The sequence below is a fragment of the Orcinus orca genome, chromosome 15 (assembly GCF_937001465.1).
Source record: "Orcinus orca chromosome 15, mOrcOrc1.1, whole genome shotgun sequence".
Taxonomy (NCBI): domain Eukaryota; kingdom Metazoa; phylum Chordata; class Mammalia; order Artiodactyla; family Delphinidae; genus Orcinus; species Orcinus orca.
Window position 1 is genome coordinate 83,889,762 of NC_064573.1, and position 25,575 is coordinate 83,915,336.

Here is a 25,575-nt window from a genome sequence, read left to right on the forward strand (position 1 = left end):
CAGGGACAGAGAGACAGAGACACAGGGACAGAGAGACAGAGACATACAGAGACAGAAGCGAAGACTGAGAAAGACCCACAGAGGGAGAGGAAGCATCCCCAGGGAGCCCTAAGAAGCAGGACAAGCACAGAGCCACTGTCAGGCCTGGAGACCCTCAGATGGACCCACAGGTCTGAGGACTCAGAGCCCAGTTCTGGAGAGATGCACGGCAGGCAGCAGAGGCCCAACAGGGCTGTCCAGAGACACCCGTCAGCCTGTTCTCTGGGCAGAACCAGACATGAGCACAGGGATATGGCCCACTCGGGGCTCTGGTCCCTCGTGGGGGCTGGACATCAAGCAACCCTGGTGTGGCCCTGTGCCCCCGTTCACATGCACCCCACTCCCCTACTGCCCAAGACCCACTTCAGGGAATAGCTTTCCCAATGGCAACAGCCCTCCCAGGAGGCTGAGCAGTGATGGAATCTATGAGGAGCAGGCTAACACAGGGATGGCAGAATGGCAGGCACGGGGGACCAGAAGGGAAGCCCGAGGCGGGACAGCCCAGTGGGCAGGTCTGGGCTACAGACCCGGGCTGCCTGGGCTTCAGGGCCTGCTCCCCACTTCCCAGTGACCGTGGGTGAGTGGCTCTCTTAGCCTGGGGCCCCGCCTATAAAAGGTGATCGCAGACCGGGCTTCATCAGGCTGGAAAGGCACAATGGAAGGACACTCACGCTCAGCACAGTAGCCGGCACACAGTCAGGGCCTCCATGTTAGCTTGTCATCATCATCGTGACCACCCCGGGAAACCCCTTTCCTGTCAGCCCCCCGATAAAGAACTGGCCTCAGCCTGAAACCCCACCAATCCAGTGTCGGGCAGAGAAGAGGATCCAGCAGGTCCGAGTGGGCCACTTCCCTCCCCTGTCCTGGCTCCCAGGCCCCACCCACCCTCAGTGGTGCTGCAGTGAGATGAGCACTGACCTCACCCGGCAGCTGGGCGGCCGTTAATGAGCTAATGTGCGTCCTCATGGTCATGAAGGAGCATAAACGCACTGCTCAGCACGTGCGGAAAGGACATCCATCACACAGCCGGCCAAGGATGAGCGTATCATCCGGCCACAGTCCCTGCCCCACCCTAGGCAGTGACAGTGAAATGACAGCCTCTGAGGCAGCTGGGGGACCCCAGGGGACAGAAGCATCTGGGCCACTGGCTGTGATTCCTCCGTTTAGATAGAGAGCAAATGAGCTTCTGGCGTGGACGGTCCTGGGGCTCACTGAAATAGCAGGAAAACCTCTCTCAGCAGCAAACCATGAGTGCTTAATCTGTGCACATTCTCCCGCTCCATCTCAGCTCAACTTTCTGCTTAAAGAAGAGTAAAATGCAGGTGCCTCCAGGGCACAGTGATCCCCACGGGCCGGACACACTCCGGCAGCTGGAGCGGGCAGTGGGGGAAGCGGTCCCTCTCCAGCCAAGGAACGGCCCACGGAGCCAAGCTCGTCCCTGGACCCTCCTCTGGCTGCCCAGCCTCTGCACGCCCCGGGCTCAGCCCTTCTCCCAGCCTTCGCCCAAGCCATCCCCCCAGCCCAGCATGCCTACCCCCTCCCTTGCTCCCCGCCCAATCGCAGCAGCACCCAAACCCTCAGAGGAGCTCCCGGCTGAGCAGGCCTTACCTTGGACAGGTCCTCGGAGCCCCCGGGCTGGCCAGCGGCCAACAGGGGCGAGGGCCGCAGCAGGGGGTCAGGCAGCAGCTCCAGGCGAGGGCGCTTGCTCTCCAGGAATTCCATCTCTGACTTGCCCAGCTCAGGCAGGTATGAGTGCGACTCGGGTCGCAGGTGAAGCTCCTGGGACCTGTGGGGGGCAAGGGCACATGGCATCACGTCTGCTGCCCGTCCTGCGGGAGGAGTGCCCATCTGCTCAAGGGCACACAGAGAGGCAGGACTCAAATACAGCTCTGTCTTCCTCCGAGTCAGCATTCACTAACTACGTTTACAGCAAGAGAACGTACTGGTGATGGGTTCCCTGCTCCCTCACTGAGTGTGGCCCCCAGACCAGCCCCTCCTGACGCTGCTTACAAATGCAGAATCTTGAACGCCACCCCAGACCTACTGAATCTGACTCTGCATTGAAACAAGATCCCTGGTGATTCACGGGGAAAGTCTGAAAAACGCTGTGGGTCTAACACAGACAATAACACACATGACGCTGTTTGCAAATCACTCACCCAAAGCAGACATCACTAGCTGATCACAGCACTCTGGCTGCTCAACCTGGCCTTGCCTCCTTTGCAAGTCAGCCCAGCAGCCTTATGCAGAGATAGGAGCTGTCCAGCCTAATCACTCCCAACTAACTCTCCTTAACCCTCCTCCCCAGTTTGCAGAGGAGGAAACTGGCCCAGAGAGGCCATGGCCTTGCCTGAGCACACACAGCTGAGCCACGACTCCCAGCCTCCACCTCCAGCTCCTGCCCAAATACTGCCCCCGCTGAAATGCTTTTCCAGTTGATGTTTTTTGCCCAATAAACTTAGAATAGAATCCAAACGCATTCCCCCCACACTCAGGCCCTGCCTGGTCTGGCCCTTGTTCACCTTGCCCACTGCATTCCTGCCTCAGGGGCTGTGCGCTGGCTAGGCTGGAACACTTCCACACTAGCTCCTTCCATGCTGCCTCTCCTCCTTCCTGTCCCAGTGCATGGGGCGTCTCCTCCTAACAGCAGTCTCCCTGCCCGCCAGATACACCCCGTCTCACCCCATCTCGTTTTCTCTGTCTTTCTTTGCAGCCTTCACCATCTGCGTGTTGGTTCATGCATGTTTGGCGGCTGCCTCCCCCGTCCCAGAGTGTCTGCTCCACAAGGGCAGGGACATTCATCTGTCTAGGGCCTGACATACAGCAGGCGTTCAATCAGTGCGTGTAGGCCGAATGAATGTTACTGACTGCAGTGTGGGCTGAGGCTATGCTGCTGTCCTCTCCTCCCTGGGGGGCCCGTCTCTCGCCAAAGCCAGGTCACAAGATGCCCCTCCTGCCCACCTGAGAACCAACGGCTTCACAATTACAAGATGCCCTGCAGGAAGCAGGTGGCATCCACATTGAAACATGAAAAGGGCACCATCATAGGTTAGTGTCCCCCCAGAATTCATGTCATCTCAGAACATCAGAATGTGACCTTCTTTGGAGGTAGGGTCTTTGCAGACGTAATTAACTGAGATGAGGTCATACTGGATTAAGTTGGGACCTAGACTCGATGACAGGTGTCCTCCTAAGAAGGGCCGAGGACACAGACACGGGGGGCGGGGCAGAGACTGGGGTGATGCAGCAGCAGGTCAAGGAACACCTTGGGCCTCCAGCAGCTGGCAGAGGCCGGGAGCAGGTCCTCTCCTAGAGCCTTCGGAGGGAGTGCGGCCCTGCTGGCATCTGGTTTCAGACTTCTGTCCCCCAGGAACTGGGACAGAACACGTTTCTGCTGTTTTAAACCACCCGGTGCAGAGGGACTGAAGCCACGGCCCGCGGCAGCGGCCTCCCCGCAGGGCCCTGGATGCCTCCATGCAGCTGCGGCAGCACAGAAGGCCCAGGCCAGCTCTCCGGAACTCTGGTCCCACCTAGGCCATCCCTCAACCTCGCAGCCTCAGCAAGGTGACGAAGGAAGAGACGATGGGACAGGGCCCCTGGGCCAGCCCAGCCTCAGCGGTCCCTGCTTGCCCCTAGAATCGCTGCACATGGCCGGAAGGATCTGAGGGTGGAAGTTATATCCTGGCCCTCCTATGCGTACCTCCCATAGTGCCCTCGAAGTTCACCCTCCCGGCCCCCAGCCACCTGGCTCAGCCCAGCCCCCCGGCCTCCTCGCCTTTCTGGAACACGCCAAGCACATGCCCCCCTCCAGGCCTTTGCACGTGTTGCTCCCTCCACCTGGAAGGCCTTCACCCGGCTCTCTGAGCGGCTGGCTACTTAGTGGCCAAGCATCTCTCCCCTGAGAGGCCTTTCGCGGCCTCTCCAGCCAAAGAGCAGCCCTTCCCTGCCCTGCAGGAAACACGTCACCTGCCTCGCTCTGGAGTCACCTTGTGTGTTTGTTGCACCTCCCCTGCTAGACTGTGGGCTTCCTGCAGGCAGGGCTGCCTGTCTAAGTGCCCGCTGGCAGCCCACAGCCTACAGTAGGCCATCGCGTGTTAGAAGCTCAGGACTCTCGAGAGTTCCCTGGTGGCCTAGTGGTTAGGATTCCAGGCTTTCAGTGCCATGGCCTGGGTTCAATCCCTGGTCGGGGAACTGAGATCCCACAAGCCACGTGGTGTGACAAAAAGAAGCAGCAGACCACCTAGAGGGGTGGGATAGGGAGGGTGGGAGGCAGGGAGACGCAAGAGGGAGGAGATATGGGAACATATGTATATGTATAACTGATTCACTTTGTTATAAAGCAGAAACTAACACAGCATTGTAAAGCAATTATACTCCAATAAAGATGTTAAAAAAACATTTATATACATAATTTTGTCACAAAGAAGTATGATAGTGTGATCAATAAAAGATTTTCAAGCATAAAAAAAAAAAAAAAAAAAGAAGTTGGGGCTTCCCTGGTGGCACAGTGGTTGAGAGTCTGCCTGCCAATGCAGGGGACACGGGTTCGTGCCCCGGTCCGGGAAGTTCCCACATGCCGCAGAGCGGCTGGGCCCGTGAGCCGTGGCCGCTGAGCCTGTGCGTCCGGAGCCTGTGCTCCGCAACGGGAGAGGCCACAACAGTGAGAGGCCCGCGAACCGCAAAAAAAAAAAAAAAAAAAAAGAAGAAGCAGCAGCAGCTCACGACTCTTAGCAATTAGAGCTGTTACTGTCTCAGGCACCTTGGGGCCCTGCTCTGGCCTTGGCCCTCCCCTCACTGGGTCCCCACCCGTATGGCTTGCTCTCTCCCACCTGGATTTAAGGAAGGCAAGGCAGGCCCACAGGCCCAGTCTGCCAGCTGAGGGATGGCAGAGGACTCGGAGAAAAGGGGATGACAAAGGGATGGGAGGAAGGGGGCTCCCCATGTGCACCCAGCTGTGGACAGTCACTCCCAACCAGCAACCCAGCCCCACTCCCCTACTTTTTGGTGGTCACCCCCTCCTGCCTGGGCCACACACCCAGAGGCCACTGCAGGCTCACAGCGGGAAGTCCAAGGGCCACGTGGCTCTTCCCTGCCCATCCCCAGCCCTGTCCCAGTCACAGCTGCACCAGGACAAGGGCACAGCCTGACACCCCTTTGTTTAACACCGACCCTGCGAGCTCTTCATGAGCACAGGCCTCCACTTCCCCGTCTGAGCAATGGACGCACAAACCCCTCCTCACCTTTCATTCCCGGGCTGAAATTCGGACAGCAGGGAGGGCCTCCTCCGCTGGGGCTGGATGATGGAGCCAGGCGACAGGTGTGAGGTGTAGTCACGGGGGTGGTGCTGGTACTCAAGAAGCCCGACGTCCTGCAGCAGAGGACACAGACCAGTGAGCACCCATCCCACCGCAGTGCAGCCCACACGGCGAGGCAGGGCCAGAGCCCCCTGCCCGGTGCTGCTTCTGTACCCGCGGACCCTCCCACGTCCTTTCCCGGCCCTCCGACCCAGTCCAGCCAGAGGACATTCCTGGGGCCAATCGCCAAGGAGAAGTGACACATTCGGCTAAAGGACACCTGGTCCTGCCCTCTTTCCAGATGAGACAACCGAGCCCACGTGTTAGCAGAGACAAATGGAAAAGGGCACAACCTGTACGTCTGCCATGGGTGCAAGTGACACAGCAAGACACGGGCATCCACGCCAGGGGCCAGTGGATGACACGGCAAATGCTGACGGTCTGCAAGGCTCAAAGACCAGATTCCAAAACAAAGCCCCGACGTGGGAGTCCCCCGTGTTACAGAGGGAAAACCTACGCACGTGTGTCACACAGGCAAGCATAGCTCAAAGTCAGAAGAATAAACTCCAGGCAAAACATGCCTTCTTCAGTAATATGCCATCCATTACCCATTGCCATCTGTGGAAAAACTAAACACTAACAAATTCGATGTACCCCGATTAGCAACTACACCCTGATTTGAGACATGTTAAAATGTTTTTTAAAAAAAAAGAAAGATAGAAAAGAGAAGCCTTTCAAAGGAGAAAACAGGACAGGCTTCCTATGTGTACCAATCCAAATCGATTAGTTGTGTCTGCAGAGAACACCCAGTTATACTGTGGGGTGGCAATCAATTAGTGATGTCTGACACGAGTAAGGCTTGGGAAAGCGTGGGATTGTAGGTGATTTGTTTTCTTCTTGGCACCCTTCTTAATTCTCCCAATTTTCCAAAAAAAATCTAGTCATTCTTTTGCTGTCTGGCTTTTTTTTTTTTTTTTAAGCAGTTATTTCTGCAAAGAGAATTAGATGATACCACGTAGGTGTGTTGGAAATGTATGTGTTTCAGACCCTCCAAAACAAACACATGTAAGAGGCTGGGAGGCTGGAGGCGAGAGAGGATGAGTAACTAGAATCAAGAGGGATCCTGTCAACCTCAGAGGCTGGAAATGAGGGAAGGGCCTTCCTGGGCAACCCGATGTGGAAGCAAGAAGCTGCACGGCCTCGGGCTAGAGGTATCTGTCCATCCCTTAAACTCTCTGAGCCTCAGTTTCTTCATCAGTGGAATGGATGCCTGAATTCCCTGGTGGTCTAGTGGTTGGGACTCCGCGCTTCCACTGCAGGGGGCACGGGTTCAATCCCTGGTCGGGGAACTAAGATCCCGCACGCTGCGCGGCGCGCCCAAAAAAAAAAGAAAGAAAACTGAAATGGATGCCTGACCCAGATGGAAGGTGGCCTCTGTGTCTCCAACCAAGCATCCCCCTTAACTCTCCAAGGGTTTCCCTGAAGACTGAGGGCAGCTTCCAGAAGACAGAGGACTCAGCCTCCCCCCTCCACCACACTCCACGATGTCGTGCACAAGGCACCGGGTGCTAATGACGGAACAAGAAGAAAGGGCTGGAGGGAGGGGGCGGCAGCTTCTGGGATCATGCCGGCACGGCTGCCAGGCACAGATCCGGTATGCACACGCATGCAGAGGTGTGAGAAGAAATCGGCAAGCACTGCAGAATGCTGGGAGGAAAATTCCCTCTCACACAAAAGCAAAATGAACAAAGCAGCAGAGAGGCAGACGGTCCAATCCCTTGGGAGAGGGCCCCGGCAGGACGGCGCCTACCACTGCCAACAGAGGCGGGAAAAGGCGCACGGCCCCTGGGGCTCCCGAGGCAGGGGCATGGGCGGCCACTGCATGAACCCTTCTGGCCTCAGTTTCTCAGTCTGGGAAGCAAGCAGGATGACCTCATTAGCACAGTCCCTCCAAGGACCATCTTGGGGGCCATTTCTGTGGTATCCACACTGATCTCCACCCCAGGGCTCTGAGTCCAGGGACCACCAAGGGTGCCTGCATCTCTACAGGAAGGCAAGAACTGGGGAAACCCCAAGAGAGACCGAAGGTGGGGCTCACTGTGGTCACAGGAGCCTGAAGACACCAGGCACTCAGGCTAGAAGCCTCCAGCCACGTCTCAGAACACGAGAACCCTCCCCATGTTAACAAGACATTCCAACCCCACCTGCGGCCCTCACACATGTACGTGGCCCAAGCAGGCTCCTGCGTCCGTGACCCTTGGTCTGGGGGGAGCGCCGAAGACGAGAGGATTCAGATCCCACTTGAGAGCTTGTTGACGGGACCGCGGCATCTGAGCGCACGGCCAACACAGTCCCGCTGGCCTCGGCCTAGACCCATCCCCGTGCCCGCGAACTGCGTCACGTGCGGAAGGACCATGTATCCATTTGTGACAAACTGGAAATGAAACAGACTGGTCCTTCCCACAGAGAGCCTGATAAGCACTGATCTAGGGCAGGAGTCAGCAAACGGGGCCCAAGGCCAAAGCCAGGCTCGGCCTGTTTCGTCAGGTGTCACTGGCACACGGCCACGGCCATTCCTGTACGTGCTGGCTGAGCTGCTTTCACGCTAGGATGGCAGCAGCGCCGGAGTAGCTGTGACCGAGACCGAGTGGCCGGAGAAGCCTGAAATATTTACAGAGAAGGTTTGCCAGTCCCTCCTCCAGAGGAAAAGCCCACAGTGTACCCTGGGGGCCATTCGCAAAAGGATACTAGTGGGCACGTTGTCGTCATGACAGCAGCAGCATCAAAGTCATCAACACTGCACTGTATCAGTCGCGCTTACTCAGCCCGGGCGTTGTGCAGAGGCCTCTGCACGTGTCAACTAACTTGATCCTCAGGGTCTTAGAACTACCCTCGCTCAACTGATGGGGAAACTGAGCCACAGGGCGGTAAGACCACTCATCCAAAGTTTCACAGCTAGGAAGTCACTGAGGCAGGATATGAATGCCAGCGGTCTGGCTCCAGAGTCTGTGCTCTGAAAAGCCCTTCTAACACTAAGGCACAGAGAGGCTAAGTAACTTGCCTAAGGCCACACAGCAGGCAGGAGTGGCGCTGGGATCGATTCCCGTGTCTTTGGACTTTATTTAACACATTCATTTAGTGCAAAGCTTGCAGGAACTCGAGAGAGCTCAGGGGGTCCCGCGGGGCTTGGGAGAGAAGGCAGAATCGAGCTGGGCTCTAGAAAGCTGGAAAGGAGACAAGGAGGGGAGGATGTGTTGCGACCCTCAATCCTGGGAGACCCTCAGTGCCAGGAGCCCGCCAGGACCCTCAGGGAAAGATGTGGCGTCCTGATACTGTGGGCGAGGGAAGCCGAGACCACAGAGAAGGAGAGGACAGGGCTCAGAGAGGCTCTGAGGGTGGAGCAGGTGGGATTGAACGAGCCATGCGTACCGGCACCATGAAGAGAGGCTCGGAGTGTGCCTGAGGCTGGGTCAGGGTAAGCCCACCTGGAATTGAGCCCTCCATCTGCGCCGGCGTAACACACCAGGCAGCCTGGACATGACACAGGCAGAGGCACAGGCCAGCAGAGAAGGCGGCTCCCACCGCCCCTCTCAGAGCCTCCTTGGTCTCCTGCCACCCCGCCAGGAGGACAGAGGCGGCTGCCACGTACAGACACCGCCCCGGGCACCTCACAAACATCCGCCAGTGATGCTTAGGCCCACAACACCCATATTGCAGCTGGGAAAACTGGGGCTGCCCCACGGGGTTAAGCGAGCAGCCAGATGTCACTCGGTGAGTTGGAGGAACAGGGATTCAAAGCCACATCTGGAGGTTCTTCTGGGCTCTGGGCGGGGGAGACTCGCCATCAAAGCAGCCCCATGCCCAGACACCCTGGAAGAAGCCTCCAGGGCCAGAGGTGCCACCCTGGATGGAAGCCTGTTGGGAGCAGGTACGGGAGTGAGCTGAGTCCCAGGAAGGTCACAGGTCACGGGGTCCAGGCCCCGCCCCCTCAGCCCAGCAGACCTGCCTCAACTACTGTACAAGGAGCTGGGACCCCTGGGTTCCCACCTGGCCCTTGGATGGGGCATTTGCCTTCCACGCCTTTTTCCCTTTTCCTCCGCCCTCTGTCTTCCAAAAACCCTCTGCCCCCCAAAATGGGGGCATCTCACAAACGCTGCCTGTACAGTGGGCTGGCGGTAAGGGGTTAGGGGGCACAGGGCTGCAGGGGGACCTCCAGATTACAGTCCCAACACTCACCTCCCACCAGCCAAAGAACAGTGGCTCCAGCCCCGGACACATGCCCAGGAGAGCAAGACCCCCCCCCCAGGATGCCTAGAATTCTTGTTCCTGCCTTTCCAGTAACAAGCAGGGGCCCCCAGCTGGGTCGCCCAAGCACGAGGCAGGGTGATCAGGAAGTGGGGCCCCACTGCTGCCACCACACAGGATAAGGATGCCCTGCCTCGTAGCTACCCAGGGCCCCTGCCCACCCCCGGGGTCAGCCTCCTGCCTGGAGGAAGTGACCACTGGGTCCTACCCGGCCCCATCCTGCGTCACTGACGGCCCAGCAGGAAAAGTGCGGGCGGTGTCTGAGATCAGCTGCTGACTCCACGTGACCGCGAGAGGGCCCAGCTGGGGCAAAGGATGGGGGGATTGCAGGACGGCAGGGGCCATAGGGACTCAAGGACTAACCGCCCTTGGGGAGGGAGTGGGAGAGGGGTAGGAATCTGGCAGGAGGGGACGAGAAAGAAGAGAAACCAGAGGCAACCGCCAGGAGCCCCCAGGGGAGGCAGCCCCTCCAAGCAGCTGCAGTGACAGTGACAATATTGCAAGTGGACACAGCTGGCTGAGTGTCTGCCAGGCACTGTCACAAGGACCTTCCGCAGAGCATCACGTTTAATCCCCAGGAGAATCTAGGAGACAGATGCTCTCATTACTCCATTTTATGGATGACCAACCGAGGCTCAGAATCATTAAGCGACTTGTCCTGTTTCCTCACCTGCAAAATGTTCCCCACCTACCAAGTGCAGAGCATAAGCGTACCCTCACTTCAGTGATAAAGAGAAGCGAGTGCAACTGTATACGTAAAGGGCATAAACAAAACGCTCACTCTGTAGTAAGCACTCCGACGACAATGCTTAATTTTGTGATTGTGATTATGATAAAGGTGCTGACATCATAGTAAAGGACCCCCAGGAGCACGGTCCTCGGCCCTGGGCACACAGTAGGTGACCAGTAAATAGTCATCCGTTTCACAGGGGCTCAGAGTCCTGAAGCGGAAGCCGACTGCCTTCTCACGGCGATTTAACCCAAGGCCTATCGTTTAACCTCCCGACCTCAGTCTCCTCATCTGCGAAATGGGACGATAATGCAAGGTGCTCTTTCATCGGGTTGTTTGGGAGGATTCGACGACCCCACCCAGAATGTGCCCGTTTATCACAGCTGGCTCTCAAAAGCATCTTGGGGGCCCAAATCCTCAAGAGGTCACTGTTCTTGGGACACCCTCGGGCTGGTCCACTGGGCTCGTATGCAGAAACATCTCGCTCATGGAAGATAGAAAAGCCCTCCCATGCCACCTCCTCTCCGCATCGTAGGAGGGACCCCACCAGCCAAGCAGGACAGATACAGGCGTGTTCACACAGGGGCCGGCACAGCAAGCTCTGACCCCAGCTGCAACTGCAAACCCTCACATTCCCTCACCAAGCAGCCAGGAGGTCAAACGAGGGAGGCCCAGGACCCCGAGAGCCCTCTGGCAAGCCCCTGAGAATACAGAACATAACCAAGCCTCATCCTCAGGGCCACATGCAACTAGAGATAAAGTCAGGAAAGGGGGCCCCCACTAGGAGGTGGACAGAGTGGGGTGCAGCTCAGAAGAGCTGACCAACGGTACTTCCCTGGCAGTCCAATGTTTAAGACTCTATGCTTCCACTGCAGGGGGCACAGGTTCGATCCCCGGTCAGGGAACGAAGATCTCACAGGCCATGCGGCGCAGCAAAACATTTTTTTTTTTAAAAAGAAAGAGCTGACCAAGGGCACGCCCGCTCCCTCCCCAGCAGGCCACCCCCCGCCCCCCGCCACTCACACAACGATGGGGAGAAATAGGAACCCAGGGACAAGAGAAGGCCCCAAAGGTGACCCCAGGTGCATATTTGTGCCGCTTACCGTGTGTGGCCGGGCGATCTGCACGGGGTAGGAAACGCCGTGGGGCGGGTAACGGGGCTCGGTGGCCCTCCACGTCTGTGCCACGGGCTGCGTGGACCCCGACATGGTGGTGGGCGTCCAGGGGGGCTCGTGGGCCCCTGTAAGCTCCCTCTCAATGGTCTCCGAGAATTAAAAGCCAGTCTCCGTCATCTGCTCGAGGGCCACCCTGTCCCAGGCACCTGTGAGACCAGAAAAGCAAAAGCGAGATCAGTCCCAGGGCGGCTGCTCCCTGCAGACCCTGGCGGGGCCCCACGTCCTTCCTGTGGCCCCTGTGAGGAAGAGAGAGCAGACAGGGTCCTCCGGGACCCCCCTCCATGCCACTGGCAAGCTCCGTGCCCACCGACAGCAGCGGGAGACGCCACGTGGTGTCTGGGGCCTCTCCAAGCCACAGGCCAGCAGCTGTGGCACAAGCCACATCGGTGACAGCCGTGTCCTCCCCACCGCCAAGGCCCTCGCTCAGCAGGCACGGGAGCTCTAACCCTGCAGGCATTGCCCCCACAACCCCCCCACGGCTCCCAAGCACCTCAGCCCACCCCACCCCACCCCAAGTCCTCTGCCAGTTTGAGTCACCAGGGCAAGGTTCCCCGAAAGCACCTGGCAGCTCAGGCAGGCGACTGCTGTCCCGGGAGGGGAAAAGTCCGTACACCCGTCCAGGGTGATGGCGGTGAACAGGGTCGGCTCGGGCAGAACACAGGTCACCGTGTAACCCCGGGCAAGGTCGGGCCTGCCTGGGCCTCCCAGTGACCCTCTGGGGAGGGTGAGTGACACTACGACGGGGGAGCAGGACAGATGTGAGGTTGGCCCGGACGTGAACTGAGAGCGAAGCGACTGGGAGCCCGAGGGCCACACTGGGGAAACAGCTGAGGACACGGATGAGAGCCGGCTGGGCCCCCTGTGGCTCCCGGAGGGGCAGGCAAAGGATGCTGTCCACAGGGAAGAAAGCACTCATATGTCCATGATGGAAGGAGTCCACTGGCTTTACAGGTGGGGAAACTGAGGCCCAGGAAGAAGAAAGGACTCAAGTCAAGAGAGCAAGAGAGCCCCTGGTCAGAAGGGGCCTTTGCCCAGAAATCTCCAGGGGGCCCCAACCTCCCCAGGACCCTTCTCTCCCTTCTCCGCCAGCCACTGCTCCATGCAGCCTGCCCAAGGTTATAACTGGCTCCGCCGCCCAGGCCCGGGCTGAAAGCCGGGCAGGTCTCAGGCCTCCTCCACACTCAGCCACTCAGAAAAGGGGTGTCCATCAGGCCCCTGCCATGTGCAAACCCCCCACTCACACCCGCCACCCAGGAGCTAAGGAGAATCCAAGACGGCGCAGGGGCCCGGCACCTGGATGCCCCATGTGACGTACCCTCTCGGGCTGGGGTTGCATCTCATGTGTACCCCCAGCTCCCTGTACTTTCATCACAACGTCCCTCATCGCCCTGCCCTCCACTGACAACTGTCTTTCAAGGGCATGGATGCCCTAAACCTCTGCCCTTTGGAGGCCTGATGTGGAGGGATATTGGGGGGGGAAGATTGAGATCATGGTGGTCAAAGGAAGAACAAGACCCCCTTCCCTCCCACCTGGGGGCCAGGACTGCATCCCACTTCCCACCCCCATCTCCTGCTACAGTAGACTCGACTTTTTTTTTTAGCAACCATCTTCCCTCCCCAGACTCCAGGAGTGATCATGTGATCTGGGCCTGGCCAATCAGATTCCTGCCCCTGGGGCAGCGATTGGTTCAGGGATGGGCATCTGACCCCATCTGAGCCAATGAAAGTCAGTCTTGAGACTCTGAGAAGGAACCAGAAACAGGCACTATCCACTGGGGCTGTAAGCCAGGAGGGTGAAAGCCTGGAGCTCTCGGGGACCACCACTTGGCAGGGACCTACCCGAGACCATACCCCCAGGAAGGCAGATCTGAAGGGTAGAGAGAGCACAGCTGGGTCCTGATACAGCCATGCCTGAAGGCAGATCAAAGCTGCTTCTTCATTTAGGGAAGCCAAGGCACTCCTTCTGTGTGTTTTGCCTTTGCCAGCCCAACCCAGCTTTCTGTCACTTTGCCATCAAAAGTTCTGACTCACCCAGAGAAGGAGGGAGTCACAAAGGAGGCAACCTTTCCATCGGGTGCTGTCAATCCTTCCAACACTGCAAAGCCAAAGAATTCCAGAGCCCAAACTGCCACACCTATGACCACCTCAGGAAAAAAGCCCACGTGGACTTTTCCCAGACACCGCGACAGGGTGCACTGTGTAATTCTTATGAACGTGGGAACAGTCCTGCTCAGCAAATGGGAGCTACCGTTACCACAGTCACTAGTTCCGTCACTGCAGTAGCTGCAGCCCGGTCACAGTGATGTTGTGGACACGGAAGGGAGGCAGAGCTGCCCCCCCCAGTCCCCACCAAGAGCAACGCGGCAGCCCTCAGGCAGCCCAGAGACAAGAGACTGGCCTTGGGAGAGGGGTCAGTTGTGGCCACCAGTGCTGGACCCTGTCCCAGAATTCCCTGTGTCCCAGCTCATCACAAAGTCCAGCAGATCCTGGTAGTCTGATGCAGCAAAGCCAGTTCTATTCCGGCCTCTCTCTGGGGTTTTTTTTTGTTTGTTTGCGATACGCGGGCCTCTCACTGTTGTGGCCTCTCCCGTTGCAAAGCATAGGCTCCGGACACACAGGCTCAGCGGCCGTGGCTCACGGGCCCACCGCTCCGCGGCATGTGGGATCTTCCCGGATCGGGGCACGAACCCGCGTCCCCTGCATCGGCAGGCGGACTCTAAACCACTGCGCCACCAGGGAAGCCCTCTCTCTGGGTTTTAAACGGTTGCCCGCTCTCTGCAAGAGGAAGAGAGCAGCACCTGGGCAGAGAGAAGCCCAATCTGCTTGCCTTTCCAAGGGCACCACGCGCAACTTCCAAGTTGCTATGTGACTTCGCATTGCATGAGGCGGTGAGAAGTCTAATTTACCAGTAGATTTCTAACCTCCTTTGCCTAATGAAAGGCCGACTGAGGGATGGCAGCCCCGGAAAGATGCTCACGGCGTGCACTGCATGTGGGCTCCAGACGCCAGGGAAGTGACACCTTTTCAAAGCAGCCCTGGAGAATCCTCGGCCACTTCCCCACCCTCCTCGTGCCAAGGCCTGGCTCCCATGACCTCAGTGTTCACAGTGTCCACTGCCGAGCTCGGGGTTCATGCCCCCACCACCCACCTGTCAGAGGATCACTCCGCCAGCTCCACGGCCCAGCATCCTCATGTGCAGGTTGTCCCCGAAGCCAGGGGGCTCTGGGGGTCTTGCACCTCCTGCATTCACCACGAGCTTATTTTAATAAGCTCCATTTCTATCTCCCCCAACCTTAGCCATATTTTTTGCCAACTTGAAAAAAAAAATTATTTTTAGGAAAATAGTTTGACAGTTCCTAAAAATGTTAAACATAGAATTATGGTAGGACCCAGCAATTCCACTCCTAGGCGTATACCCAAAAGAATGGAAAACAGAGACTGAAACAAATCAAGGTATTCACAGCAGCAGTATTCACTATAGCCAAAGGTGGAAACAACCCAAGTGCCCATCAACCAATGAGTGGAGAAATAAACAGAACGTGGTCTATCTGTACAACGGAATGTGATTCAGCTATAAAAAAGAACCGAGCACTGACACCCGTCACAGCGTGGATGAACCTTGCACACACGATGCTACATGAAAGAAGCCAGACACGAAAGGACAGATACCATATGATCCCACTCATAGGAAATGTCCAGAATGATAAATCCACAGAGACAGAAAGCAGACCGGTGGCTGCCAAGGGCGGGGGGTGGGATGGAGGGGTGTGGAGCAACTCATGGGTATGGGGGTTACCACGCAATGACGGAAATGTTTCGAAACTAGATAAAAGTGGTGTTTGCGTAACACTGTGAACGGCGGGGCAGGGGTGGGGATTAAGCTTTGACCTCATCAGCAACATTTGGAGGTGCATGCCAGGAAAAAATATGACGTTACTTCATCAAAGACAAGGGTAGGAGAGGATGAGAGCAATCCATGGGGCAACGTTGGGTCTCCTGGATCTGGTCTCGGCTGAAAAGGGTTCTGAGAATTGGATCCAGGTTAGAGTAGGAGTGCAATACAGGGGCCCCAAGATCACTGCAGGGTCTGGGAGCTTTGGGGTCAGGAGAGGGTGGTGGACATCCGTTGATCTCCAGACCCTTTGGGGTCCCCACTGTGAGCTGAGCTCCAGGCTAGTGAACGAGGCAGGGTCCAGGCCACAGAGGGTCTCGGTGCCCCGGCGGAGTGCAGACGAGCAGCAAATAGTGACTTCTGAGAGCAGGCTGGGGGCTCTGGAAGCCTTGGGGAGGGCGAGGGGGTGGCAGAGAGAACTTTCTGGAGCGTGAACAAGACACAGCCGGGGGAGGGGGAAGTGGAGGGGGCTCCAGGCAGAGGCCACCACCTGAGCAAGACCCTGGAAATGAGACCAGGCATCTCGTGCTTGAGAAATTCATCAAGTCATTCAAGGCCCACGAACCATGGAAAGGATGGATTTTGTTCAAAGGGCAATGGGGAGCCACGGAAGGTGGTGGAGGGAGAGAGGAAAGGATCGGGGTGTTTGACAAGCAGGCGCCGTGAAGAACGAGTGTGTAACCCAGAGGCCTGGGGGCTCTCGCAAGTGTCCCTGCGCGAGATGACACCGGTGGGATCGGGACAGCAGGAACAGAGAAGCAGCAGCAGACGGCGTGCAAGTCGAGAAGGAGCCTGCCAGCCAAAGACACATCTTGCTCTGGGGGTGAGGGAGGCCGAGCAGCCACCCAGGGACAGGGTCATTCCCCCCTCAGGCAAGGTGCCTCGGGGCTCTGTCCTCAGTTTCCTCCACTGTAGACAGGGAACATGCGTGTCCCTGCTCCACGGACCCAGGAGGACAGCACACCTGTGAAGGGTGCCTGGTAAACAGCAGGTGCTCAAGCAAACTCAGCCAAGTCAGGGCTCCGCAGGGAAGAGAGAGCGCTCTGGCGAGGTTAAGGACTGGCTTTGCCAGGTGGCATGCGATGCTGCCGAGTCCCACAGGACGGGGACACCGCAAGCCCCACCGGGCCTCGCATATCCAAACCGAAAACCACGGGCCCACAGAGCCGCTGGAGGAGGGCTGCACACTGCAGGCCCAGCCCATGCTGGGAGCACCCGTGCACACGGCCAGGGCCACGCAGCCACCCTGCGAGAGCCCCACAGACTGTGGGTCTGATTCGGCAGCACCCCACAAGCCTGCCAAGCCCGTGTTCCATCCACGGAGAAAGCTCACTGCCTGTGATTCTGTGTCTGCCTTGCAGGGCCTAACATAGCGCCGGGCACACAGCAGGTGCTCAACGAACGAAACTGTCGGGCGGAGGTGAGCGCCAGTAACACGAGGTGAGGCTGGAGCCCGCCACACCTGCATCCCCTGACCCTGCTGGGCAGAGGCCTCTTTCCGGGGGGAAGTTTCCATCCTGCCCGGACATCCCCTCTCGGGCCCCAGGCAAGACGGCCAGGGAGGCCACACCAAGACACATTCCACAGATTTTCCGAGTCAGAGCAGCCAGGCTCAGATCGGGGAGGGTGGGGTTACAGCCACTGGGGCTGGGATGTCTCTGAGGGCACGGGGAGGCGGAGGGGGCGTTTGCTAAGGGGCCGGAACGGAAGCTGAAATGTGCCTGGGAGCCTTCAGACCTGAGCCCAGGAAGATGAAAGGGGAGCTGTCTGCACTGCACACGCCTGACATTTTCTTGGAACTAACCGGACCGACGCTGGGACTTGTGGCAGGTGGGGAAGCTTCAGAATTTAAGGTCAGCTGTCAGCGCTGACCCGCGCGCTCCTCAGAACCCCCCGCGGCGCTCGAGTGGCCGCCAGGCCCACAGAGGGGACACGGTCTACGACACCCCACCCCAGCCAGCCTGTCTCGGGCCAGGGACACACACGTGTGCTGGGAGCCTGTGGGCAGGGGCCCTGCCGGTCTCCTCAGTGTCTGACGTGCAGTAGCTGCTCCCTAAATGTTTTAATTGGCTGCTGGACCCCCCGTGAGGGGCGTGGTGCCTGGCACACAGTAGGTGTGTTATTTTCCTGGCGCTGCCATGACAAAACGCCACAAAGTGGATGACTAAAGACAACGGAAGTGGATCCTCCCACTGACCTGGAGGCCAGGAGTCCAAACTCCAGGTGTCAGCAGGGCCACACTCCCTCCAGAGGCTCCAGGGGAGGATCCTTCCTTGTCCCTTCCAGCTCCTGGCGGCTCCAGGTTTCCTTGAGGCCCCATTGCTCCAATCTCTGCCCATCTTCACGTGGCCTTTTTTCCCATGTGCCTATGCTTGCCCTTCTTATAAGGACTCCAATTATATTTAAGGCCCACCCTCTCCAGTGTGACCTCATCTTAACTAATTACATCTGCAAGAGACCCTCTCTCCCAATCAAATCACACTCATAGGTTCCGGGTGGACGTGAATTTGGGGAGGACGTCATTTAACCCAATACAATAGGTGCTCAATAAATATTTGCTTTGTCCACTGCTATATCCCAGAGCCTGGCACAAAGTAGGCACCCAATAAATATCTACTAAACAAAAAGGTGTCAGGCGGCTTGGCCCGAGGAGAATGGAGACCCGGAGGCCAGCCCTGGGGCAGTGGAGGGCGGATGGGGCAGGACTTGAGGACAGAAGCAGTGCTGGGGTGTGAGGTTAAACTGCTTCGGAGACAGCAGCTAGGATGAAGCTGACTGCTCCCACCTTGTGTTTCTAGCTTCTGGCATGCTGTAAAAATCGGGGACCGGCCAAGCATTTGATGGCCACCTTCTGCAGGGGCTCACGGCACAGAAGAGACGCCCGGGAGCCCAGCTCTGAACTAAGTCAGAAGATGAAGATGGGAAGTGGCGTGGGGAGCCTCACCCGGCCTGGCTCACGGAGCCTGTATGGCCCACATGGACCGGGGCAAAGGCAAAGCTCCTGCCCCCTGCCCTGGCTGCTGCCCGCTGCCAACCACGCTTTACAGGCGCCTCCTGTGGGACAGGTGCCGGGACGCAGCAGAGAATAACAGACCCAAACTCCCCGCCCTCGCGGAGCTGACATTCCACTGGGTGAGACGGGAGTAATTATAGGGTGGTGGACAGTATCTGTGCTATGGAGAAAAACAGAAGCGTGAGGTGGGTAGGCAGGGGATGGGGGGTGAGGTGCAGTTTTAAAGTGGGTGGTCCGGGACAGCCTCACCGGAAGGCATCTTTAAGCAAAGTTGTGGAGGAGGGGAGAGAGGGAACCAGCAGATGTCTTGGAAGGGTGTTCCAGGCAGAGGGGACAGCAAGTGCAAAGGCCCTGAGGTGGGAGAGGAACAGCAGGGGGACCCGAATGGTGAGAGTGGAGGTCACATGGGGCTTTCACTCCAAGTGAGATGGGAAGGATGCCACACCTCTGGGCAGGGATGATGTGAAGGGTCTCCTATATCAAACCTGCCCCTGGCATCTCTGCACTCAAGGAAACTTCAGCTGTGCTCCCTGTCAAGGAGCCACGGGTGCAGGCCTCTGTGCATAAAAGGGCTGACCCACCTGTAATCCTACCTCTGTTAAAGGAGGAAGACCAGCTTCCTTGCCCCTTACCTGGCAAAGAGGTCACTGGGCTCCCTAAGGAGGAGCCAGGACCCCACTCACAGCCTGTCCTTGGCCCTGCCCGAGGGGCGGTGGCCTGGAGTAGCTGAGGGTCACCATACTCAGAGCCAACTCAGGCTGCTGCCCACAGAGGTGCCACCTGCCCCCCGCAAGCTGGGATCAAGCTAAACAAACCCATGCCAATGGGGTCTCCACACATTCTGGCCAATCAGGAAATTATTTGGGTATCTACAATGCGCAGGCACTGTTCCAAACACTGCAGCTACAGCAGCGAACCAGTCAGACAAAAAGGCTTGCCAGTCAGAGCTGACATCCAGTGACAGGTCTGTCCCAACAGGGAAAGCGCCCAGCCAGGTGCTCACCGGGAAATGGATGGATGGACGGACGAAGGGAGAATGGATGGACGGATGAAGGATTGATGCTAAGATGAATGAGAGATGGATGGATAAAGGAGAGATAAAGGGAAGGGAGAGGGAGGACGGATGGATGGATGGATGGAGGATGGATGGATGGATGGGCTAATCAACCAATGCATATCAGTTGAACTGTTCCATTTTCCAGGGGTTTTCTGGTCTTACTTTTTTAACCAACCCCCAGAGCCAAGCGTGTCTTTATTCCACTAATATCCCCCCACGTCAGGCTCCCTGCAAGCCACCATGGGGGACACACAGAAGCACCGTCCTCCCCATGGCCCAAGCCCATACAAGTGCTCCCCAAGCCCCAGGCTGCTGGGCACAGAATCCCTGGGGAAAACTGCCTCTGGTCCCGAACTCCAGAAGCGCAAAGGGAGGGACTCAAGGCCCACCCTCCCCGGGGCACCACTTCTCCTCCTCAAGCCATAGCCAGCACCCCTCCCTCCTGGGGAAAAGGAGAAAAGAAGAGCCAGCCCACTCCAGCCTCAGGAACATCTCCCCTGGGGCCAGCGGGATCTACAACCCCGGGTAACACGAGCCCTCACGCCACACGCATGCGCCAAGCAACAGCCAGAACAACAGCTTCCCGTGGGCCCAGACTGCGGCCCAGACCCCGGATCTGCTCCCGCCGGGCAGTCTTCCAGGGACCTGCTTCCCCCTCCCCACCCAGCTCAGCCAGGCCCCAGCGACCAGCTCAGCATGAGGCGCTATGAAGAGGATGTCACAGAAAAACCCCAACGTCTGGCTTCTCTGAAAACCAGGGACTCTCGCGTATGGCCAGTGGGGACGTAAAATGGTGCAATCTCTGCGGAAACCAGTCTGGCAGCGCCTCAGTAAGCTAAACACAGAGACGCCATAGGACCCGGCAATTCCACTCCCAGACATCCAGCCCCAGAAACGAAAACAGGTGACGAGACAAAACGCACATGAACGTTCACAGCAGCGCTATTCACAACAGCCAAAACGTATCCATAGAGACAACCCACATGTCCAACAACTGACGAGCAGATAAACAGAACACGGCCCATCCATTCACTGGAATAGTATTTAGCCATGAAAAGGGGCATATACACGATGGAAACACCATGCCAAGCCACACGCTGAATGATGCCATCTATGTGCAATGTCCAGAAGACGCAGATCCACTGAGTCAGATGCGGGCTGGTGGCTGCCAGGGGCTGGGGGAGGGGAGGAAGGGGAGCGACTATTCATGGGTATTAGGTTCCCCTTGAGGTGATGAACATGTTGCAGCACGAGATAGCGGTGATGGTGACACACCACTCACTCTACTCAATGCCCACGAACCGTACACTTCAATATGGTTCCAATGGTAAATCGTGTGTGTTTTTTCCTACAACAAAATCACTTAGGGGCACGACCGGCTGGAGGCGGGCAGGAGCTACCCACATGGGATGGACACACCCCCTCCTGGTCAGCTATGTTCGTTTCTATCCCCAGCCAGGCCAACGGTACTCAAAGGCCAAGGGCTCAGTTCCCCTTCTCCGTCCGGCCTGGCTGGCTGGCTGGAGCTATCACCTCCACCATCACTTCCCGAGAACCCGACCCCAACTCCACCTTGCCAGCCTGGGCTCCCGCAAGCTTCTCTCTTCCCGCCGCTCCCCTGGGCCCAACGCCATGCACCACCACCGTCTGTTGACCCGCTGTCTCCCCGCCCCCAGACTGAGCTCCTGACCTGCAGTTTCAGCCCCACCGGGTATCACATGCATAGTAGGAGCCCTGGAGGCTGTGAGCTGTCACAGCCCCTCAGTCACTAAGGAAAGGTGGTGCCCTCCAGCAGGCTGCCCTAATCCTAGACATGTACCCCCTCCACCAAGCCACCTCCTGCCCGCGCGTTGCTACGTGTGGAAAGTGACCAAATGGGTTCAAATCCCAACTCTGCCACGATGTAGCTGTGTGACCTTGGGCACAGTCCCGACTTCTCTGGGCTTTATTGTCCCATCTGTAAAACTCTCTTCCGAGGGCCAGTGGAAAGAGGATTCATTGGGAAAAGATCTACGGGAAGTTCAACACCCATAAATGAGTCCCCAGAACAAGAGCTGTGGCTGTTACTACCCTGCGCTGCTCCAAAAACTGGGACGAGGGAGGGAGACAGGCAAGGTAAGCAGCCACGGCAGTGATGATGTCACTGGCAGAGGTAGTGACCTTGACTATCCCCACTTTGCAGATGAGCCAACTGAGGCTGCGGGAGGTGAGCCGACCAAACGGTAGAGTGAGTCCCTAATGAGGAGGTGAGACCAGGGACACCCACACCTGAAAACAGAAAAAGCAGAGGGTGCTTCCCGGGGTGAGCAGGCCCTCGCAGTCTGGAAACAAGGAGAAGGGGGTGCTGCTCTTCTCAGCCCTGAGACCTTGTCTATACAACGTCTCACTCATTGCCCTCTTGTTGCAGATGGGAAACTGAGGCCCAGAGAGGGTCAGCAGGCTGGTGCTGCAATGGCCAGACTCCACCCTCCTCAGCCGGATCGCTTGGCCCACGTGGTCCAGGCGTCTGAGGAGGTGGGCACAGTGGCCTGCACTGAGCCCAGGGGCCATGCAGGGGGGACGGGCTCCAGCTGCACCAGGACAGCCAGGTCCCGCGACAGAAATGCCGCTGCAGCCTGGCTGGGAGGCCGTGGAGGAGAGACCCCCAAACGCCACATCCTGCATCAAACCTTCCGGGGAAGGGGCTTCCCTGGCGGTCCAGTAGTTAGGACTCTGCGCTCCCACTGCAGGGGGTACGGGTTCGATCCCTGGTTGGGGAACAAAGATCCTGCAAGCTGCACAGCTCGGCCAATAAAAAAAAATAAAGAAGAAGGAAAAAGAAAACAAAAAACCTTCCAGGGAAAAACGCCCCCAGCACCTGCCCCACCTCTTACCTCCCTGAAAAAGGATCCCCAGCCACTGGGAGAACCTCCGCCCACCCCCTGCCACCGATTCTGCTTCAAGAAACCCTCCCAGGTCCCTCATACCCGCCCCTTGCTACCGGCAGGTTCTACCTCATCCACAGGCTCCCACTCACCGGAAGAATCTGATTTCCGTCACCAAACATGATCATCCCCATTCAACAGATCAGGAAACCGAGGCTCAGAGAGGTGAACTCACTTGCCCAAGGTCACACAGCCAGAAAGCTGCCAGGCGTCATTCTGATGCCCTAAACCGCCAGCCCAGGCCCCCTCCCAAAGCAAGCAGGGATGCGGCGCTGGTTGGAGCTGTCAAGGAGGCCCGTTTCTGTTTCCAATTTAATTGGTACGTTTGTGTCCGCTGGGCTGCGGCCAGCTCAGCCTCCCGGCCCAGCTTCCCTGCCAGGGCAAGAGCTGCTCAAAATCACTTCCTCTGTGACTCTTTTTCTTTTTTCCCCTTTTAATTTTAAAAGGAAGAGAGAGAGAGGTTGAGAGAGAAACCACAGCCCTGACAAACCTCCTGGCACACCAGGTCACAGGGTTCCGCACGAGAACCCTTGCCTTGCGACACGACCTCCCTCTGGGGTATTTCACAAACATTACGCCGGATTTTTCCAGGCTCTTCCTCATTAAGTTCTGGGCACCCTGGGAGGGACGTGGTTTCCATTAGACCCGGCTCCTCCATCTGGCCTTCCAAACGGCAATTTTCTCTGCAGAGGGAAGCGGTGGAGGGGGGGACGGGACACAGAAAAGAGGCTGGTGTCTGGGCGGCGGCTGTGTGACCTGGGCAAACCGATTAACCCCCTGCCCTGAGGCTGGGATGTGGGGTGCGCCTATGAAGGGGGTCCCCAGGAGGACCCTGGGATTCTAAAGGATGAGGGGCTGGGGTCCTGGGTCCGTCCACTTGGCTGCCTGGGTCGGACTGAACCAACAACTGAAGAGAAAAGAGGCCACAGAACCCAGCGCTTGACATTCTGCTAAGTGAAATAAGCCACACACAAAAGGGCAAACGCTGTAGATTCCCCCAGATGGGGTGCCCAGAGGAGTCAGAGTGACAGAAGGGAAAAGGGCAAACGCTGTAGATTCCCCCAGATGGGGTGCCCAGAGGAGTCAGAGTGACAGAAGGTAAAAGGGCAAACGCTGTAGATTCCGCCCAGATGAGGTGCCCAGAGGAGTCAGAGTGACAGAAGGGAAAAGGGCAAACGCTGTAGATTCCGCCCAGATGGGGTGCCCAGAGGAGTCAGAGTGACAGAAGGGAAAAGGGCAAACACTGTAGATTCCCCCAGATGGGGTGCCCAGAGGAGTCAGAGTGACAGAAGGTAAAAGGGCAAACGCTGTAGATTCCCCCAGATGGGGTGCCCAGAGGAGTCAGAGTGACAGAAGGTAAAAGGGCAAACGCTGTAGATTCCCCCAGATGAGGTGCCCAGAGGAGTCAGAGTGACAGAAGGGAAAAGGGCAAACACTGTAGATTCCCCCAGATGAGGTGCCCAGAGGAGTCAGAGTGACAGAAGGGAAAAGGGCAAACACTGTAGATTCCCCCAGATGGGGTGCCCAGAGGAGTCAGAGTGACAGAAGGGAAAAGGGCAAACACTGTAGATTCCGCCCAGATGAGGTGCCCAGAGGAGTCAGAGTGACAGAAGGGAAAAGGGCAAACACTGTAGATTCCCCCAGATGGGGTGCCCAGAGGAGTCAGAGTGACAGAAGGGAAAAGGGCAAACGCTGTAGATTCCCCCAGATGAGGTGCCCAGAGGAGTCAGAGTGACAGAAGGGAAAAGGGCAAACACTGTAGATTCCCCCAGATGAGGTGCCCAGAGGAGTCAGAGTGACAGAAGGGAAAAGGGCAAACACTGTAGATTCCCCCAGATGGGGTGCCCAGAGGAGTCAGAGTGACAGAAGGTAAAAGGGCAAACACTGTAGATTCCCCCAGATGGGGTGCCCAGAGGAGTCAGAGTGACAGAAGGTAAAAGGGCAAACGCTGTAGATTCCGCCCAGATGGGGTGCCCAGAGGAGTCAGAGTGACAGAAGGGAAAAGGGCAAACACTGTAGATTCCCCCAGATGGGGTGCCCAGAGGAGTCAGAGTGACAGAAGGGAAAAGGGCAAACACTGTAGATTCCGCCCAGATGAGGTGCCCAGAGGAGTCAGAGTGACAGAAGGGAAAAGGGCAAACGCTGTAGATTCCCCCAGATGGGGTGCCCAGAGGAGTCAGAGTGACAGAAGGGAAAAGGGCAAACACTGTAGATTCCCCCAGATGGGGTGCCCAGAGGAGTCGGAGTGACAGAAGGGAAAAGGGCAAACACTGTAGATTCCGCCCAGATGAGGTGCCCAGAGGAGTCAGAGTGACAGAAGGTAAAAGGGCAAACACTGTAGATTCCGCCCAGATGAGGTGCCCAGAGGAGTCAGAGTGACAGAAGGTAAAAGGGCAAACACTGTAGATTCCGCCCAGATGACGTGCCCAGAGGAGTCAGAGTGACAGAAGGGAAAAGGGCAAACACTGTAGATTCCGCCCAGATGGGGTGCCCAGAGGAGTCAGAGTGACAGAAGGTAAAAGGGCAAACACTGTAGATTCCGCCCAGATGGGGTGCCCAGAGGAGTCAGAGTGACAGAAGGGAAAAGGGCAAACACTGTAGATTCCGCCCAGATGGGGTGCCCAGAGGAGTCAGAGTGACAGAAGGTAAAAGGGCAAACACTGTAGATTCCCCCAGATGGGGTGCCCAGAGGAGTCAGAGTGACAGAAGGTAAAAGGGCAAACGCTGTAGATTCCCCCAGATGGGGTGCCCAGAGGAGTCAGAGTGACAGAAGGGAAAAGGGCAAACACTGTAGATTCCGCCCAGATGAGGTGCCCAGAGGAGTCAGAGTGACAGAAGGTAAAAGGGCAAACGCTGTAGATTCCGCCTAGATGGGGTGCCCAGAGGAGTCAGAGTGACAGAAGGGAAAAGGGCAAACGCTGTAGATTCCGCCCAGATGAGGTGCCCAGAGGAGTCAGAGTGACAGAAGGTAAAAGGGCAAACACTGTAGATTCCGCCCAGATGGGGTGCCCAGAGGAGTCAGAGTGACAGAAGGGAAAAGGGCAAACACTGTAGATTCCGCCCAGATGAGGTGCCCAGAGGAGTCAGAGTGACAGAAGGGAAAAGGGCAAACACTGTAGATTCCGCCCAGATGGGGTGCCCAGAGG

The 25,575-nt window shown here is 57.5% G+C and overlaps 1 protein-coding gene across 41 annotated transcripts in view; it reads right to left on the reverse strand.

Annotated features, from left to right (window-relative positions):
* NCOR2 (nuclear receptor corepressor 2) overlaps nucleotides 1-25,575 on the reverse strand; it is a 227,924-nt gene that overhangs the window by 140,828 nt on the left and 61,521 nt on the right. For all 41 annotated transcript variants that reach the window (XR_007471850.1, XM_049698364.1, XM_049698373.1 and 38 more), the window contains 3 exons: nucleotides 11,472-11,689; nucleotides 5,280-5,407; nucleotides 1,648-1,825 (listed from right to left, as the gene is read on the reverse strand). Coding sequence is in view for 40 of the 41 variants with exons in the window: in XM_049698364.1 (XP_049554321.1) it covers nucleotides 1,648-1,825; nucleotides 5,280-5,407; nucleotides 11,472-11,576 (411 nt within the window). In the remaining variant the exon portion in view is untranslated. The remainder of the gene's footprint in view (nucleotides 1-1,647; nucleotides 1,826-5,279; nucleotides 5,408-11,471; nucleotides 11,690-25,575) is intronic.